This window comes from Mesoplodon bidens (assembly GCF_964165515.1).
Source record: "Mesoplodon bidens genome assembly, chromosome: 7".
Classification (NCBI taxonomy): Eukaryota; Metazoa; Chordata; class Mammalia; order Artiodactyla; family Ziphiidae; genus Mesoplodon; species Mesoplodon bidens.
The window spans coordinates 105,519,370-105,535,019 of NC_138164.1; the positions used below are offsets into that span (position 1 = coordinate 105,519,370).

Genomic DNA, 15,650 nt, shown 5'->3' on the forward strand with positions numbered 1-15,650 from the left:
ATTAAAAGAAAGGGAGGACAAATAATAGGTCCAAAAGCAATAGTTCTCCATGTTGCCTTTTATGTGAGGACTAGGTCTCATTCCTCTCTCCCCATGTCCCAGCCTGGGAGCTGGCAGAAAAGAAAGCATTCCCTGAGCGTGTGTTCCATTGCACTGCCTTAAATGGAGTGTCTCATCATCTTAACACGACTTTTTTTTTTTTTTTTTTTTTTTTTAAGATTCATTCCAGCTTCCAAATCTCCCTTTCCTCCACCCCTATCCCAGGCCAGAGCGGACAGCTCTGGAAGCCTGGGACCAGGTGAGATGGCTGATTCCTGGGGTGTTTCCTGGTGATCCCCACCAAGGTCTTGTCCGGTGGGGATGAGAACAAATCAGCTGATGGACGCAAATGCATTTTGAAACCCGAGAGATGAGAATAAGAAATTACCCAGTCTCTTCTGAAATCCACTTCGTCCTGACTATAGTTTCTGAGTATCTTTCCGGGGGCGCGGTGTGGGGTGGAGGGGCGCATCCAGAGATGTGTGGGGATATGATGTACAATAGTGGTTTGCGATTTAGCGAATAAAAATACAGTTAAATTTGAATTTCAGAAAAATAACGAATGTGTATTATGTCCCATGCCAATCTTTGGGAGGCTTATACTAGAAATAGTCATTGTTTCTCCGAAATTCAAATTTAATTGGGCGTCCTGTATTTGATTTGGTAACGCTAGTGTAGACATAAACCAGAAAGGAGTTCCAACCCTACCCCACCCCGCCGCCGCCACCATCAGCAAAAGCTGTCCTTGTTATTGTTAAACCCCAAGCTGAAATCGAGGATTTCTTTCTGTGCAACCCCGCGCCCCGCACGTGGTGGCTCCATGACCGCCAAATCCCCCTGCGGAGCCCCGGCGCGCCCGTCCCAGCGGAGAGAGAGTCCAACGCCGGCAGCTCCTGGAACGTGGTCGGAAAGAAAGCGGGCGGGCTGGGATGAATTAGAAAGCGAACGGCGCACCGTGTGTGGGGAGAGAGCCCGCCGGCCGCACAGAGCAGCCACACAGAGCAGCTTAAAAGCAAAGACATAAATCCCTTTACGGTTTCCTCCTTCCCAAAGAAAAGAAAGAAAACCGGCTTCTCCTTCCGCGTCCACCCGAGCACATTATCATCCATGCGCAAGTGAGACCTGGGTGGCAGCCTGAGATTCCCCCCTTTACAGAGGCGGAGACGAGTACGCAGGGTACTGAGAAGAGGATAGTCACGGAACCGTTGCCGAAACCCGGGATCGAACCAGGGACCTTTAAATCTTCAGTCTAATGGTTTCCCAACTGAGCTATTTCGGCTCTTTTTGGAAGAGGTTTTCCTCATATCTATAATGAAATAATATCTGTTCCATTGCAGCAAAAAAGGATTCGGATATAGGTTCAGCTGGAGGTAGGCACTTAAATATTAGAGGTGATGAGGCAAGGCCTCTGTTTATAAGCTAGATGTGATAAATAATTTTACTTTTCTCTGTTTTTTAACTACACTGCAATTTGCTTTTCTCATTTAAAAATAAATCATGGACTTATTTTTTTTTTCATGTCAGCTATGTAGACCTATTTCATTCTTTTTTAACCCATGCACAATATTGGATTGTATGGATATAACACAATCCATGTAATCAAATTCCTAATGGACATTTTGACTTTTTTCCCCTAGGTTTCATTATTAAAAACAATACTGCAATGACTATCCTTTTGTATTTATTTTTCTTGTGGGAAGGCAGATTTCGCAAGGCCAAAAGACATGAACATTTTGAATTTTTCAGATATTGTCAAAGTGGTCTCAAGAAATGTATGCAAGAGGACAAACAGGAAGGCCATTTGTAAAGACTTCAAATGTCGGACTTCCCTGGTGGCGCAGTGGTTGAGAGTCCGCCTGCCGATGTAGGGGACACAGGTTCGTGCCCGGGTCTGGGAGGTATCCCACGTTCCGCGGAGCGGCTGGGCCCGTGGGCCATGGCCACTGGGCCTGCGCGTCCGGAGCCTGCGCTCCGCAACGGGAGAGGCCACAACGGTGAGAGGCCCACATACCGCAAAAAAAAAAAAAAAAAAGATTTCAAATGTCAATTTTCAATGTTACCTGCTCGTGAAGTATACATAGAGTCCTTGTATCCGTATGTTAAAAGCATTGATTTGCTAAACCTAACTATTTAAAGTATACCTCAATTTTTGTAATCTCATCTTGGCGTTTAAAAAATTTGAAACATATAGACATTGTCAAAATGTGGAATTGGCTCAGACCTCTCAAACTCTGAGAAGCGAGCTGTGGTTTAATAATATCCCCTAATATGCTGATTTATCCCACCTCCTCCTCCCATTTCATAATTTTGTGACCCTTGCGTTTATATATGTATATATATAAAATTACGCTAGCCCTAACTCTAATTGAATCAGAATCTCTGCAGATGGGGCTCAGGATTATATATTTTTTTAACTTGCAGGTGATTTTAATGTGCAGCCTCTCGCAGCATCTCATTCTCAGTTCTCACGAAAATGTAGCCATTACATTTGGACCTATGTTTTAAATCGCTTACTCAACCTCTCCACAGGCTCCTCCAGCTCAGAATGCCCCAGAATGAACCCATCTTTCCCTCTAGACTTGTTTAGCTTGCTACCACCTTCCTTTTAAGTTTCCTGAGCCAGAAAAATACAAGCTCCTCCCTCCCTCCCTCTGCTCTCCACCAATAATCATAGTCAAGTGCTGTTCATTCCAGTCAACACTGGAATCCCTGCACTTCTCTTCATTCTCACTTCTCCAATCTCTTAATTGATCTGACTACCTGTCAATCATTTTCCACACTGGAACCCATCACCCTGCTTACAAATCTTTCACTGGCTCCCTTGCTGAAAACGAAAACCAAGGATTCTTTATATGGTATAGAAAGACTTCCATGACTTGGGCCTTACCTCTCTCCATCACTGTATCAGTGCCCTCTCCTTGACCTTAAACTCCAGCCATTCATGCAGCCATCCAAAAGCAGGATGCTTTCCTCGACTTTGCTCTCCATCTTTATCCATGCAGCATCTTATACGGTGCCCTTCCCCTAACCCCTATTAAACCTGCAACTCTCAACTCAGATACATTCTCCTAGTTGTACTGAATAGAAGGCTTCCCTGACATGTCTTTATCCCCTCCCTCCCCACTCTCTATAGGCTTGTTGCCCCTCTACAGTGCTTTCATGCCATTTATCAAACTAGATTGTAATTGCCCGTTTATCTGAGCTCTTTCTTGCCATTTGTATCGCTAATGTTATTTACCAAGCTGGGAGTCAATGTTGAATGAATGAATGAACGAATGGAGACATTCCTAGCCATACCTATCTCAGGGCCAACTGGTTCTTTACTAACTTCTTAAATCACCTGGTCAAACTCAGGTGTGACCTCTGCAAGGCTACGTACAGAAGATTCTGAGCTCTTTAGTTCTTGCTCTTAAAGATGCCTCATCTGACCAGCTTGCTTCCTTCCCCTGGGGGATCATTGTGAACCCCAAAAGGAGCGCTCTACTTGAAAAGACAGTAGGGAGGAAAGACTAAGGAGAACATAACCACAGATTATTTTATGAGCTTCAGAAGGGAAAGCCAGGGAAGGCTTGAGAGATGCTTCCCACAGGGCAGGGCACAGTACCGGTCAAAAGCTTTATAAACTTTTAGAAGCAAGCTCTAAATTTTGATAATCTTAGGGTTTCACAAGGTATATACCTTATACTGAATAAATTTTAAAGATTTTTCTACACTTCCTTTTAGGACTATACTCTGGGTTGATTTTCACTTATCTTGCAGAAAGTAGAGCAGACCTTTGAAATTTATAGGTTTAACGTTTTTGTGGGACTTCAGAGGTCCCTGACAGGTGTAATTTTGAATCATGAGTAAGCCACACTCCTCGGGATCCACATCCCAACCCATCATGTCACAGTAGCCCATTAAAGGACTAAAGGAGGGATTATTCAAATGTTTCAGGTACATTGGACTGACCCTATTGGAGGAAATTACATACCATACGGTATTCAAAATTGCAGGATGCAGCTCTCACAAGCGTCAAGAGTCGACTACCATGGTTTTTAGCTTGCCAGAAAAAAAACGTTGCCGATACTTAACATCAAGGCTAAGTGGCCTTCCCAAGAACCAGGCTAGAAAAGACGACCCCTGACAACATAGCTGATTTTGTGAGCATGAGAGCCTCGAGAAACCAAGGAGCCAGGAGGCTGAACTTCAAGAATGCTCCTTCCGGGACATCCCTGGCGGTCCAGTGGTTAAGACTTCATGCTTCCAGTGCAGGGGGCGTGGGTTCAATCCCTGGTCGGGGAACTAAGTTCCCGCATGCCACATAGCATGGCCAAAAAAAAAAAAAGAATGCTTCAATGCGCCTTCCTTCACGTGGGACGCCCAAAATTGTATTATCCACATTAAGAAGCTTCTGGAAACAGAGATATGCATTTCTGCACGATGTATAATCCAGGAGGAAATGACTTAACTACCAGCCGCCTTCCAACCCAGTTTCTCACAGAGCGCAAGTTTGTAAAGGTCACAAACTCTGGGGTTAAACCAACCCAGCTTTGAATTCCAGTACTATGACTAATCAATCAGCTATGTGACCTTGAGTAAATTTATTTAGTTTATTTTTTGAGCGCCTTTCCTCATATTCAACATGACAATTGTAAAATATACTTCTTGAAATTGTCTAAGTGGGAGCCTGGCAATGCTGAGAGCTCCAGTCTCAGCACTCTGGACGCAGAAGCAGATGCTCAGTGACGTGCGGGCCCCCCCTCCGGGCAGGAATTGGCGCTCACCCTCATCGGAGGCTTCTCCATGCCCCTTCGATCACTCTGCCCACCTTCTCCCCTCCCTGAACTGTGCAGAGAACTGAACAAGCATTTTCACTGTCCTTTACTTCTCTCCAAGGTCTTCAAATCAATACTCAGTTGCTTATGTTTCAAAATAGAGAATTTGAATCCTTACACGGAACAGCTAACTAAGATCCTGAAAATCTAAATGGGCAAGAGAAATTAAACTGAAGAAAACTTTTATTTTTTGAGGTGAAACAGGCCCAGTATCAAAAACACTAGAAACCATTCCCCTATGGCAAGGTGGGACCCTGACAGTGACATGGCACTGAAGCATCAGGGGCTGTTAAAACTACTCATGTGGTCACTAGGTCCTCCGGAATGTTGCTGAACAGTCGAAACATCTGGAAATCCGCGCCCAGTTTTTCTTTCCATCTCCCATGAAAGTCAAGTTCCCAGACTGCCAAGAACAAATCACCGAGGGGCCTACTTCTCCACCTCTTCCCACTGTCTCCTCCTTAAGTAGAAGTGAATCAGACAAACAATATGACTTTTTAAAAATTATTTAATTTAGTAGTTTTCTTGGAAAAAAAACAATAAGGCAAAAAAACCGAAAATATATATAGTTTTGTTTTGTTTTCATGTGACTTTATTTCACCTGAAGGACTCGAAGCCTCTTCCATTAGCAGGAACCTCACTGGGGATCAGGCTGGAAACGTAGTGCAGATGGTGGAGGAAGAATGGGGAGGCGGGGGCGGGAGACAGAGCAGGGAAGTTCCACCTGTTTGGGAAGTTCCCGCTGTCTAAAGCTCCGCCCCCCCCCCCACCCCAGTTACATCAACGCTTTTACGGGCCTCCTTGAAAGAAGCAGCCCTGGAATAATCCCTTGCTTATGCTGGGAATCGAGTTCATAGGAGGAACTTCCCCAGGAGGTGTCCCTCTCTCAAGTTCATCACAGCTAGGAAGGAAGGGATGGCGGGGAAGGAATAAGAGTGCTATTTACCCAGTATAAATCCAATTTCCCTGCTGGGATGGCTTCCTCTGGAATGATTCTCCCCCCTAGGACTCACCCTGGCTGAGGCTCGGCAGTTAAGGAACAGAAACAAAAAACACTAACAAAAAAGCATACAAGGAAGGCACCTCGATTTGTGATCCTCAACCAATGGTGGGTGGCACAGGGGGGTTAGATTTCTGAACAAGACAACTTAAACAAATACAGAACAAAAAAATGAAGGAAACCAGGGCCCAGCAGGAGCAGTTCTCTTACCCACCCCACGTGACGGGGCTTTTAGCCCCGATTCCTAGGAAGAAGAAGGCTCTTTTGGGGATCAGCTCTGTGTGCTGAGATTTGGACAGAGGCAGGCTGAAACTGGAAATTACCCTCCTGACTTTCTACCCATACTCTTCCTAGTAAGAGAAGGAAAAAAGGTAGGAAAGAGGTTAGGATTTCATTTTCAAGAGTCAGGTAATTAGAAGAGCAGAGTTTAGACAGCAGTGGGAACCTCATGATACAAACCATGGACAAAGTCCCTGCTCAGTAACGGCTGGGTGGGATCCTGCTCAGGTTTGGAATCTGTCTGCCCCTGAAAGCGGGAAAGCAGAGGGGGCTCCAATCCACATCAGTGTGTCCAAGAGAGAGTCCCAGGGAGACAAGTGATACCAAAAATCAAGATTCTTAATGGGAAGAAGGAAAATCAAACCAAAAAAGAATTAGATTTTTCTCTACATATATATACTATACAGATACTTAATGCATTATTCCAGAGGTGGCTCCAGTCCATGGGGCTTGAGAGATAGTGAAAACTTATTCCAGATAAACTCCTTCTCTCAGATTCTGAAGTATATCAGAACGGGACAGGTAATGCTTTGCTCCACAGGGCACAAACCCGAGTCAGTATTGCGCGAGGGAGAAGAGAGGAGAGGCAATGAAGGACGGGCGAGAGGAGGAACGGGGAGAGCAAGAGTGGCCAGCAGTCTTCTTCCATCCTGCCTCGTGTTCTCAGAAGTTCTCCGCCTGAGCAAGTCCGTAAAACCCCTTTGTGAGGATAAGGCAACCCTCCTACCGACCACCCAAGTGGCCCCGGTTGCTGTCAAAGAAGATGGAGAACAGCAGCAGGGTGTTTTACGCGAGTGAAGATCGAAACTTCCAAGAATTTAACTCTGAACGCCCCGGCCTTGCAAAACAGTCCCTCTCGCAAGTGTTCCAGTGCCACGGTTTTCTCCGCACAGACACCCCGTTAAATTGACCCCATTTGTGAACACTTCACAACGTCACGCCTAAGCTCCACCACGAGCATTCATGATGCCTCTGTTGGTTAAGTCTTACGTGTTTCTTTTTAAAGGGAACCTCTAAAATCAGCTCTCGCCCTGAACAGCACCGGAACGCCCCCGCGTCATCCTCTTCCGCAGGTCTTGGCTGGGCAGGCTCTGTAAGGGGAGGGTGGGTGAGGGACAGCATCTCAAGCCGGGGCAGAGGGAGAGGAAAGAGTCGAGAGCACGTGACTCTGCAGAAGTGGGGTGACACTACACTCAGCCACGCCGCCTCTCCCTCACACACACACAGTATCCAGAAAGTCGATTTCAGTTTCAATCAGCTAAGGCAACCAGCCAATCACCACCAACGGTGTCTGCTTCTGGTGATTGATTTGGAAAAAATGATTGGTTAAGACAGACAAACGTGAGGAAAGCTCTCCATAAGAGCGTCACAGCCGCCAGCTTCCCCGCGCATCCTCTGTCCTCTTCTCCTTTGGATCCTCCTCCTTTTGTCACGGCCGGTTCAGAAAATGTCCGGGCACGAGCTCCAGTCCTGTTTCTCTTTAGACTCCCAGTATCCTCCCCTATAAATATGGGTTAACTCCTTGGTAACGGGGTCCTTCTTCCGCTCAAACCACAGTGCCTTGTAGGGATCGTAGGGCGTGCCTAAAAGGGAAAGAGGGTAAAGAAAAACAGAATTAGAGCCGAAAACACATGGGCACTTGCCACGCATCGGGATTGGGAAACAGAGTAGAAGGCGGACGTCCACTACCATCCTCCGTGGCCTTCATAGCTTCGGCTTCTCTCTTCTTTCTGGAAAGTCTCTGTTTTTCCTCCAGGCGCTGCTTCTCAGCATTTGCTTCATCCCAGCGCCCATTCTCCATCAGTCTCTGGTCGGGCCGTAATCGGCTGTCCGTGGGGGCAGTGCCAGCTTCCCAGGCATTGAGAGTTAGAGCCAGCTCTGAGAAGTAGTACATGTTTTCTGCATTCTTCCTAAAAGTAAAGGGTGAGAAAGAGGAAGGGTAATGCCAGAGCTGAGACCCTTGTTAAAGAGCACCAACTAAGCTCACTACAGGGGCTACGTCACCCAGGCTGTTCTACAGATGGAAAGACTCTAGGACCACATCAGGTTCACCTAATTAAGAGACCCGACCGGACCATTCCCCATCCCCTCCCCAGGATCACTCAACTGGATAGTTTTCTGGGCCTGTGCTATGCTCAGGTGAAATTAGGAAGGATGAAGCATTCTACTAAATAAAACTTCTTTCTTCCTGTTTCCTTTGCTTTCTTTTTAACCTCTTTCTGGGATAATCTTGGCTATTACTGAGGACTGAACATATTAAATAATGACAGGAGACAAATGGCCTCCATCTTAATTTATTTCCAAAGTCCTGCACATTATCTCAGGGACCTTTATACTGCTGCTAGGCCTTTGGGCCACAGGTGGTAGGCATCTTTCTCCTCTAGCCACTTCTGAATAGTTTTACTCTGAATTATAGAAAAACATCCTTCTGAATCACAATTCAAAGGACCTTTCGGAAACACCAAATGTTTTTGGCAGACGTGGTTTGAGTTGTTTGAACTGTCCTGGGACAAGGCATGCTACAACCCAACCACACAGGGACAACCTTCTGGTCATCTCTCCAGATTCCGATGTCCCGCGCTCAGTCCCTCACAGAATTAAGCAGGAAGGAAGGCAGAAATGCCACAACACTGCTCCACGGCTGAGGTCAGAGCAGGACCCGGGCGGGACCCACACTGATACTCACGGTAAAGGATTCCGCTTCCACAGCATGACCCTGCTTTCCTCTGCTTCGTGGCCTCGCTGCCGAGCATCACCCCCATTTTCCCCGATGACTGGCTGTACTTTGAAACACTCCATTTTCTCATCCCACGTCCCCAGAAGGGCAAAGTGAACTTTTCCTGATGGATCTGTCACTCCCCCTGTCACCTACAAAGAGGGAGAGCAGGGCTCTGGAGTACGGCATTCGCTGTGTTAGCTTACCTGACTACTCTGGAAACCGAAGCCCTAGGGTAAATACTGGTTAAATCCTGTTAGGACAAACTCCATGGAGCCATTCAAATTATTTTGTTATGTTTCCTTGAGCTGCTTAAAATAACTGATTCATGAGTTGGAGGACTCATTACCATTTTGTTGTGCAGATTTTTGATGTAATGATGTATGTAGGAAAAGGATCTGACTGTACGCAGAACTATGTTATATTCTTCTCTCCAGAAATCAGAGAGAGCCACAAACACACTTCTTCACTCTCTCATCAAAACTCAAGGCACAATTCCACTGCGGTGGGACCAGAACTCTCACTCAGACTTCAAAGTACCCATGCCTTCTTCCGGTAACCCTTTCCTTCGTCCTTCCTTGGTGTTTCCCATTTTCAAGTCTCATTGCTCTTTTTTTTTCTGGCCATGCCTGCACAGCTTGCAGAATCTTAGTTCCTCGAAAAGGGATAGAACCCGGGCCCACGGCAGTGAAAGCACCCTAACCACTGGACCGCCAGGAAATGCCAATCCCTCATTGCTCTTGACTTTTACCCTCTAACTTGTTGTCTTTTGCTGACTTTCTCCTTTACCTCTCCTTTTTTTTGAACACACACAATCCATCCACCTACACCAGTTCCAAAGGAGCAGACTTTCTATGGGATACACACTAAGTGAAAAACATTTTAATTTCAACTTCTCTTACCTTTCTTGCTACATCCCGAGAGAAGTAGCTATAAGGAACAAATTTAAGATTGCACTTGTCTCCTGTCTTGTGATTCACAATATCAATTTCACCAGACTATAAAAAGAAAAGAATCATGGATTGGTTTTATTAAGACTGGATGACTTGAATATATGCTAAGCCCCATGCCTCATAATTCTTTTCAATCTTACATTCTAGCTTTCCTGTACTTAAGGTTCAGGTCTTAGCCAACCCTGAGATGCTGTGGAATCCCTTTGTAATCTTGGTATGCCAGGTTGGAATCAAGGCCAAATGACCTTTTTTAAAAAAACTGTCTCACGTGTTTAGTGGCATAATTCGACCTTCAGCACACACATTGATATTCACATAATTTACCTTCCCAAACCAATCCTCCACGCGTACCCTTCATGAACTCTGTGCTTAAAGTATTCTACTCACGGTTTCAAGCCTACATATGGTGGGCCTTTCTACACTTTATTCATTGCATTTTCTCCTCCTTTCTATCTTGCAAATCCCAAAAAGCTCTTTAAGACTCAGCTTCATTCCCACATCTACCGTGAAGCCTCTCCTGACTGCTCACACAGTAGTCCCTCATTTTTCTGAATTTACTGCAACCATTGTCTTAAGAGCAAATTGACAATGAATTAGACAGTTTGGCAGTTTGTTTGTTTGTTTATTTATGGCTGCCTTGGGTCTTCGTTGCTAAATGCGGGCTTTTTCTAGTTGCGGCGAGCGGGGGCTACTCTTCGTTGTGGTGAGCGGGCTTCTCATTGCGGTGGCATCTCTTGTTGCAGAGCACGGGCTCTAGGCACACGGGCTTCGGTAATTGTGGCACACGGGCTCAGTAGTTGTGGCTCGAGGGCTCTAGGCTCAGTAGTTATGGCGCACGGGCTTAGCTAATCTGCGGCACGTGGGATCTTCCTGGACCAGGGCTCGAACCCGTGTCCCCTGCATCGGCAGGTGGATTCTTAACCACTGTGCCACCAGGGAAGCCCCTAGATAGTATTTTAGTACAGCTCTTACACTAGTCTATCTTGGCAAATACTTTTCATCCTACACACGTCTGTCATATATCTCCAGTGATAAAATAACTCTTGGCAGGACAATGCCTCATATGACTTTGTATTCCCAAGACCTAGCACTCAGCCCGGCAACAAGTGTTTGATGAATAATGAAAGGATGAAGGATGGCAGCCATGTTTATTATTTTCTTGTATTCTTCATAGTACCTAACCCAGCCCTAGGAGAGTAGCCCCTGAATGAATGTTGTAACTTGGTCATTTATAGGTAATAGTTTGTGGTATAGAAACTCGGGGAGTTTGGGGGTGGGATTACTGCCTGAGAGAAGTTCCTTAGGCAAAACTGATAAACCAGTAACAGCAGTCTGGGGCCAGTTCACATGTCCTAAATACTACAAAGATGGACGTAGGGAGGTATTCTTCTGAACTTCAGAAGCATGTTGAGTACCTTTACTCACCTGATCGATCCATAATTTGCCCACGATAATGTTGTGCACTGTTGTGGTGACTTTCTTCCAAGTGTAGTGGTGCCCAGTTCCGTGGAAGATACAGTGGATGCTACCTAGAAGCAGAGAGTGGCACACAAATGAAGCCAAATATTAGAAAAATAGCACCGTGCTGGCTAGAAATAATGATGGATTGATTTTATCAATATTTCTTACTTTTAAAAAGAAAACAATAAGTCAAAAAGGACTTATAACCTTTATAAATGTTGGAAGCACTGACTGAATTTTTCATCGTGATTTTAAAATTTATGAATAAAATATAACTAATGAGGACAAACATTGACAGCTGATACAGCTTAGCTGGGAAGTAATATTCTGCAAATGTAGAAATAAAAATGAAAGCAAAAACCCCAATCTTTTCACTAACTGCACCTGCCATACTAGCTGCAAAATTTACAGGAACAGGTCACATCTGCCCCAACATGAAAAAATAAAGCGGCATTATGGAAAAGAGCACATATTGGTAGTCAGTATTGGGGACAAGCCCTATTGTGAGTAACTAGCTGTGTGACTTTAAGCAAACCACTTGTCCACCTATGGGCCTTAATAGTAAAAAAAAAAAAAGGGAGTAGTGGATAGAGCAGGGGCACTGGCTGCACCACTCATTAGATGTGTGAGCATGTGTTGTATAATAAAGAATTTGTCTGGTCTTTGTCCAACCTCTAAACCCTTGCAATTTCCCAAGCGACAGTAGTGTCTTTGTTACTCATGAGGGTCCTGGTGATATATGCCAATGAGGTGCCTCAGGTGGGCCCCTCGATAGCTTATGCCAACAAGGTGACTTAGGATGAGGGTGGGCCAGAAAGACCAACCACGTCATGAGAGAGCAGCGGCTGCGGGTCACCAGATCTGGGCTAGACCTGGCCTCCTGACCTCCTGGGAATGATATTTCCTTCCTTCCAGGGAGGGAAGGAGGCCGGGAGTTTGAGTTCAGTCACGTGGCCAAGGATTTGATCAACGGTGCCCACACGATGAAACCCTAATAAAATCTCTGGACAAGGAAGCCTGGTGGAGCTTCTAGGATGTTAAACACATCAATGTGCCAGGAAGGTGCTGGGCCCTGATGTCCTGGGGAGAGGGCATGGAAACTCATGTCCAGGATCCTCCCACACCCTCTGCTGTGTGTCTCTCCATGGGGCTGGTCCTGATTTGTATCCTTTATAGCACTCACTACGTAAGGTCTTCTCCTGTTCCTATAATCTCAGATGAAGACCAAGCCCAAATCAGTGGCTTCAACAGAGCTGAGTGGAGATTCAAAATAATCAAAAAATTTCAGAAGATATATACATTAAATAATACAGTTAATTCCAGTAACGGTATTACTCTAAGCTCCCTCTGTAACCACTAATGAAACAAACACTAAACGTAGCTGAGGCGTGTCTTTCTTGTACAAAAAGGTTAAAGTAGCCCTGGTGGCTGCAGCAGCAGTCATGCTGATGAGGATAACAATGGTGACAGTGACAGTGACAGAAGCAATGGCAGCTCTGCTGAGAACACCTGCTGTGTACCAGACACTGTGCTAGGGTCTCCTCACTCATTTACTCTTCACAGCCGTCTTCAAAAACAGTTGCTCTGCCGAATTATGGCCTAAATCACTTGTTCTTCACCACTGCAGTCTAAGCCACCAGCAGCTCTTGCCTGAACCTCTTTTCGGCCTCCCGGCTTCCACTCTGGCCCCCTTCAAGTCTCTAGTCAAAATGATCTGTTTAAAACATGTCATATCAACTTTCCACACCATAAAATCTCTCCATTACTCCCCACTGTAGTTAGAATAAAACTCAACTCCTTTCACGGCGTACAAGATGCTACAAGAGCAGGCCCCCGCCTACCCTCTGGTCTCATCCACCGCGTCCCCCTCCTCACTCTGAACCAGCTGCTGTGGCCTTGCTGTTTCTCATGCGTGCTATGCTTGCTCCATCCCCAGGGCCCTTATCTTTGGGGTTCTCTCTGCCAGTCATCTTTTGGTTTTGTTTCTTTTTGTTCTCAGGTCTCTGCTCAAACGTAACCTTTTCAGAGAAGTTCCTGACTCACTACAAGGGAACACACAACACTCTCCTTCCTCCATCATTAACCCCATCTCCCCTTACTCTATTTTCTTCACTGAACCACCACTATATAAAATCAAAGTACTTGTTTTATTTACTTTTGTGTCTACTTAAGAATGCAAGCTAAATGAGGGCAAAGTAGCTTCTGTTCACCATTATGTACCCAACTAGAATAGTTACCGGTATAAAGTGGGCACTCAAATATTTGTTGATACCTTAGCTGCAGGCTACATTTGTATCCTACTGCTGCTGAAACCAGCTATGACAAACTTCGTAGCTTAAAATAACACAACTTGGGACTTCCCTGGTGGAGCAGTGGTTAAGAATCCGCCTGCCAATGCAGGGGACACGGGTTCGAGCCCTGGTCCAGGAAGATCCCACACGCCGTGGAGCAACTAAGGCCATGCGCCACAACTACTAAGCCTGCGCTCTAGAGCCCATGAGCCACAACTACTGAGCCCACGTGCCACAGGTACTGAACCCCGTGTGCTTAGAGCCCGTGCTCCACAGCAAGAGAAGCCACCGCAATGAGAAGCCCTCGCACTGCAACAAAGAGTAGCCCCCACTCGCCGCAAATACAGAAAGCCCGCATGCAGCAATGAGGACCCAATGCAGCCCAAAACAAACAAATAATAAATAAATTTTAAAAAATAACACAACTTATTCTCTTACAGTTCTAGAAGTCAGAAGTCTAAAATCATGGTGTCAGCAGGTGTGGGTTCCTTCTGAAGGCTCAAGGGGAGAATCCATTTTCTTGCTTTTTCCAGCTACTACAAGCCACCTGCATTCTTTGGTTTGTGGACCCTTCCTAGCATCACTCAAACCTCTTGCTTCTGTTGTCACTGACTCTGAACCTCCAGCCTCCCTCTTCTAAATACCCTTGTTGATTACATTAGGCCCATAGAATAATCCAGGATTATCTCCCCATCTCCAGGTCCTTAACCACATGTCCAAAGTTCCTCTCACTGTGTAAAGTGATAAATTCATAGGTCCCAGAGATTAGGATGTGGATATATTTGGGGGCAGGCGGGCATTATTCAACCTACCACATTTTACCAAATGAAGACTCTGAGCTTAGAGAGGTCAAATAATTTTCCCAAGGTCACAGAGCTAGTGACAGCTAGAGCTGAAGTTCAAAATAAGAGCAGAACATGTGTACAGTCCAATACCATAACCCTATATCCCACCCTGATGATGTACCTCTTGTCCTGCAGAGTGTCCCTTCACTGGGATGGTGCAAAAATAAAGAACACCCTACGACTACCTTCGTTTATATATTATTTGTGTGTTGAAAACTAGACAATAAGTTAAAGATCCCAAAACTGAGCCATTTAAAATGTATGAAGGGGAAGACAGCCACTTGCAGAATGGTAGGGCAAGAACTTCCATGTAACAGCTCCCCAGTAAAATCAACAAGAACACACTAACAAAAGTGATCAGAATCAACTTTTTCATAACTCTGGAAATTAACCAAAGGCTTACAATACTCCAAGAAACATTTATTCAAGAAAAATGGCTGAATCTCAGTAAGCAAAATGAGCTTTGTGGCATTTTAACTTGCCCCATTCCTATCCTTCTCTCCCCAGCTCAGCAGTAGCCTTGAAAACTGGTAGCCTCACAGTCATGGTAGCCGTGAAAACCAGCAAGCAGGCTAGCAAACACTGGAGGGAATACAACAGTGTGAAGCTCCCAAAGCCCAGCTCCAAAGTACTGTCATTATCTGACCTATCTGGTGGCTCCCTGTAAACTCCCACTGGCTGGGCTTATCTTTATTTGATCTGATTCAGCACCCGCTCACCTCAGCCTTTTTCCTGGGGCAATTATCAAAACAATCCGTGGCAATTATTTAACACAACAGCTGCCAGAGGTGGTGATAACAGTTGGAGCACTTGAAGAAATAATGGCCCAAAATTCCCCAGATTTGAGAAAAACACTAATCTCCACTTCCAAGAAGTCCAATGAATTCCAAGTAGGATCAACTCAAAGAGCACCACACTGAAACCGATCATAATCAAACTAGACAGACAAAGACAAACAGAGAATCCTGAAAGCAGTAAGAGAGAAGTGATGCATCATACACAAGTGATCCTCAGAAACCAGGAAGGCCAGAAGGCAGTCGGATGACGTATTCAAAATGCTGAAAGAAAAAGACCATCAAACCCAGAATTCTATGTCCAGCAAAATTATCCTTCATAAACAAGGAGGACTAAGACATTCCCAGAAAAAGAAAAACTGAAAGAATTCCTAGCTAGCAGATCTGCTCTTCAAGAAATGCTAAAGGAAGTCCTTCAGGCTGAAAGGAAAGGATACTAGGTAGTAACTTAAATC

The 15,650-nt window shown here is 45.3% G+C and overlaps 1 protein-coding gene across 1 annotated transcript in view; it reads right to left on the minus strand.

Annotated features, from left to right (window-relative positions):
* Positions 1 to 5,346: 5,346 nt before the first annotated feature.
* OSBP (oxysterol binding protein) overlaps positions 5,347 to 15,650 on the minus strand; it is a 34,276-nt gene continuing 23,972 nt past the window's right edge. The window contains exons 10-14 of the mRNA XM_081239762.1: positions 11,230 to 11,333; positions 9,754 to 9,849; positions 8,822 to 9,003; positions 7,825 to 8,045; positions 5,347 to 7,718 (exon numbers count right to left, since the gene is read on the minus strand). Of these exons, the coding sequence (XP_081095888.1) occupies positions 7,576 to 7,718; positions 7,825 to 8,045; positions 8,822 to 9,003; positions 9,754 to 9,849; positions 11,230 to 11,333 (746 nt within the window). The 3' untranslated portion in view covers positions 5,347 to 7,575. The remainder of the gene's footprint in view (positions 7,719 to 7,824; positions 8,046 to 8,821; positions 9,004 to 9,753; positions 9,850 to 11,229; positions 11,334 to 15,650) is intronic.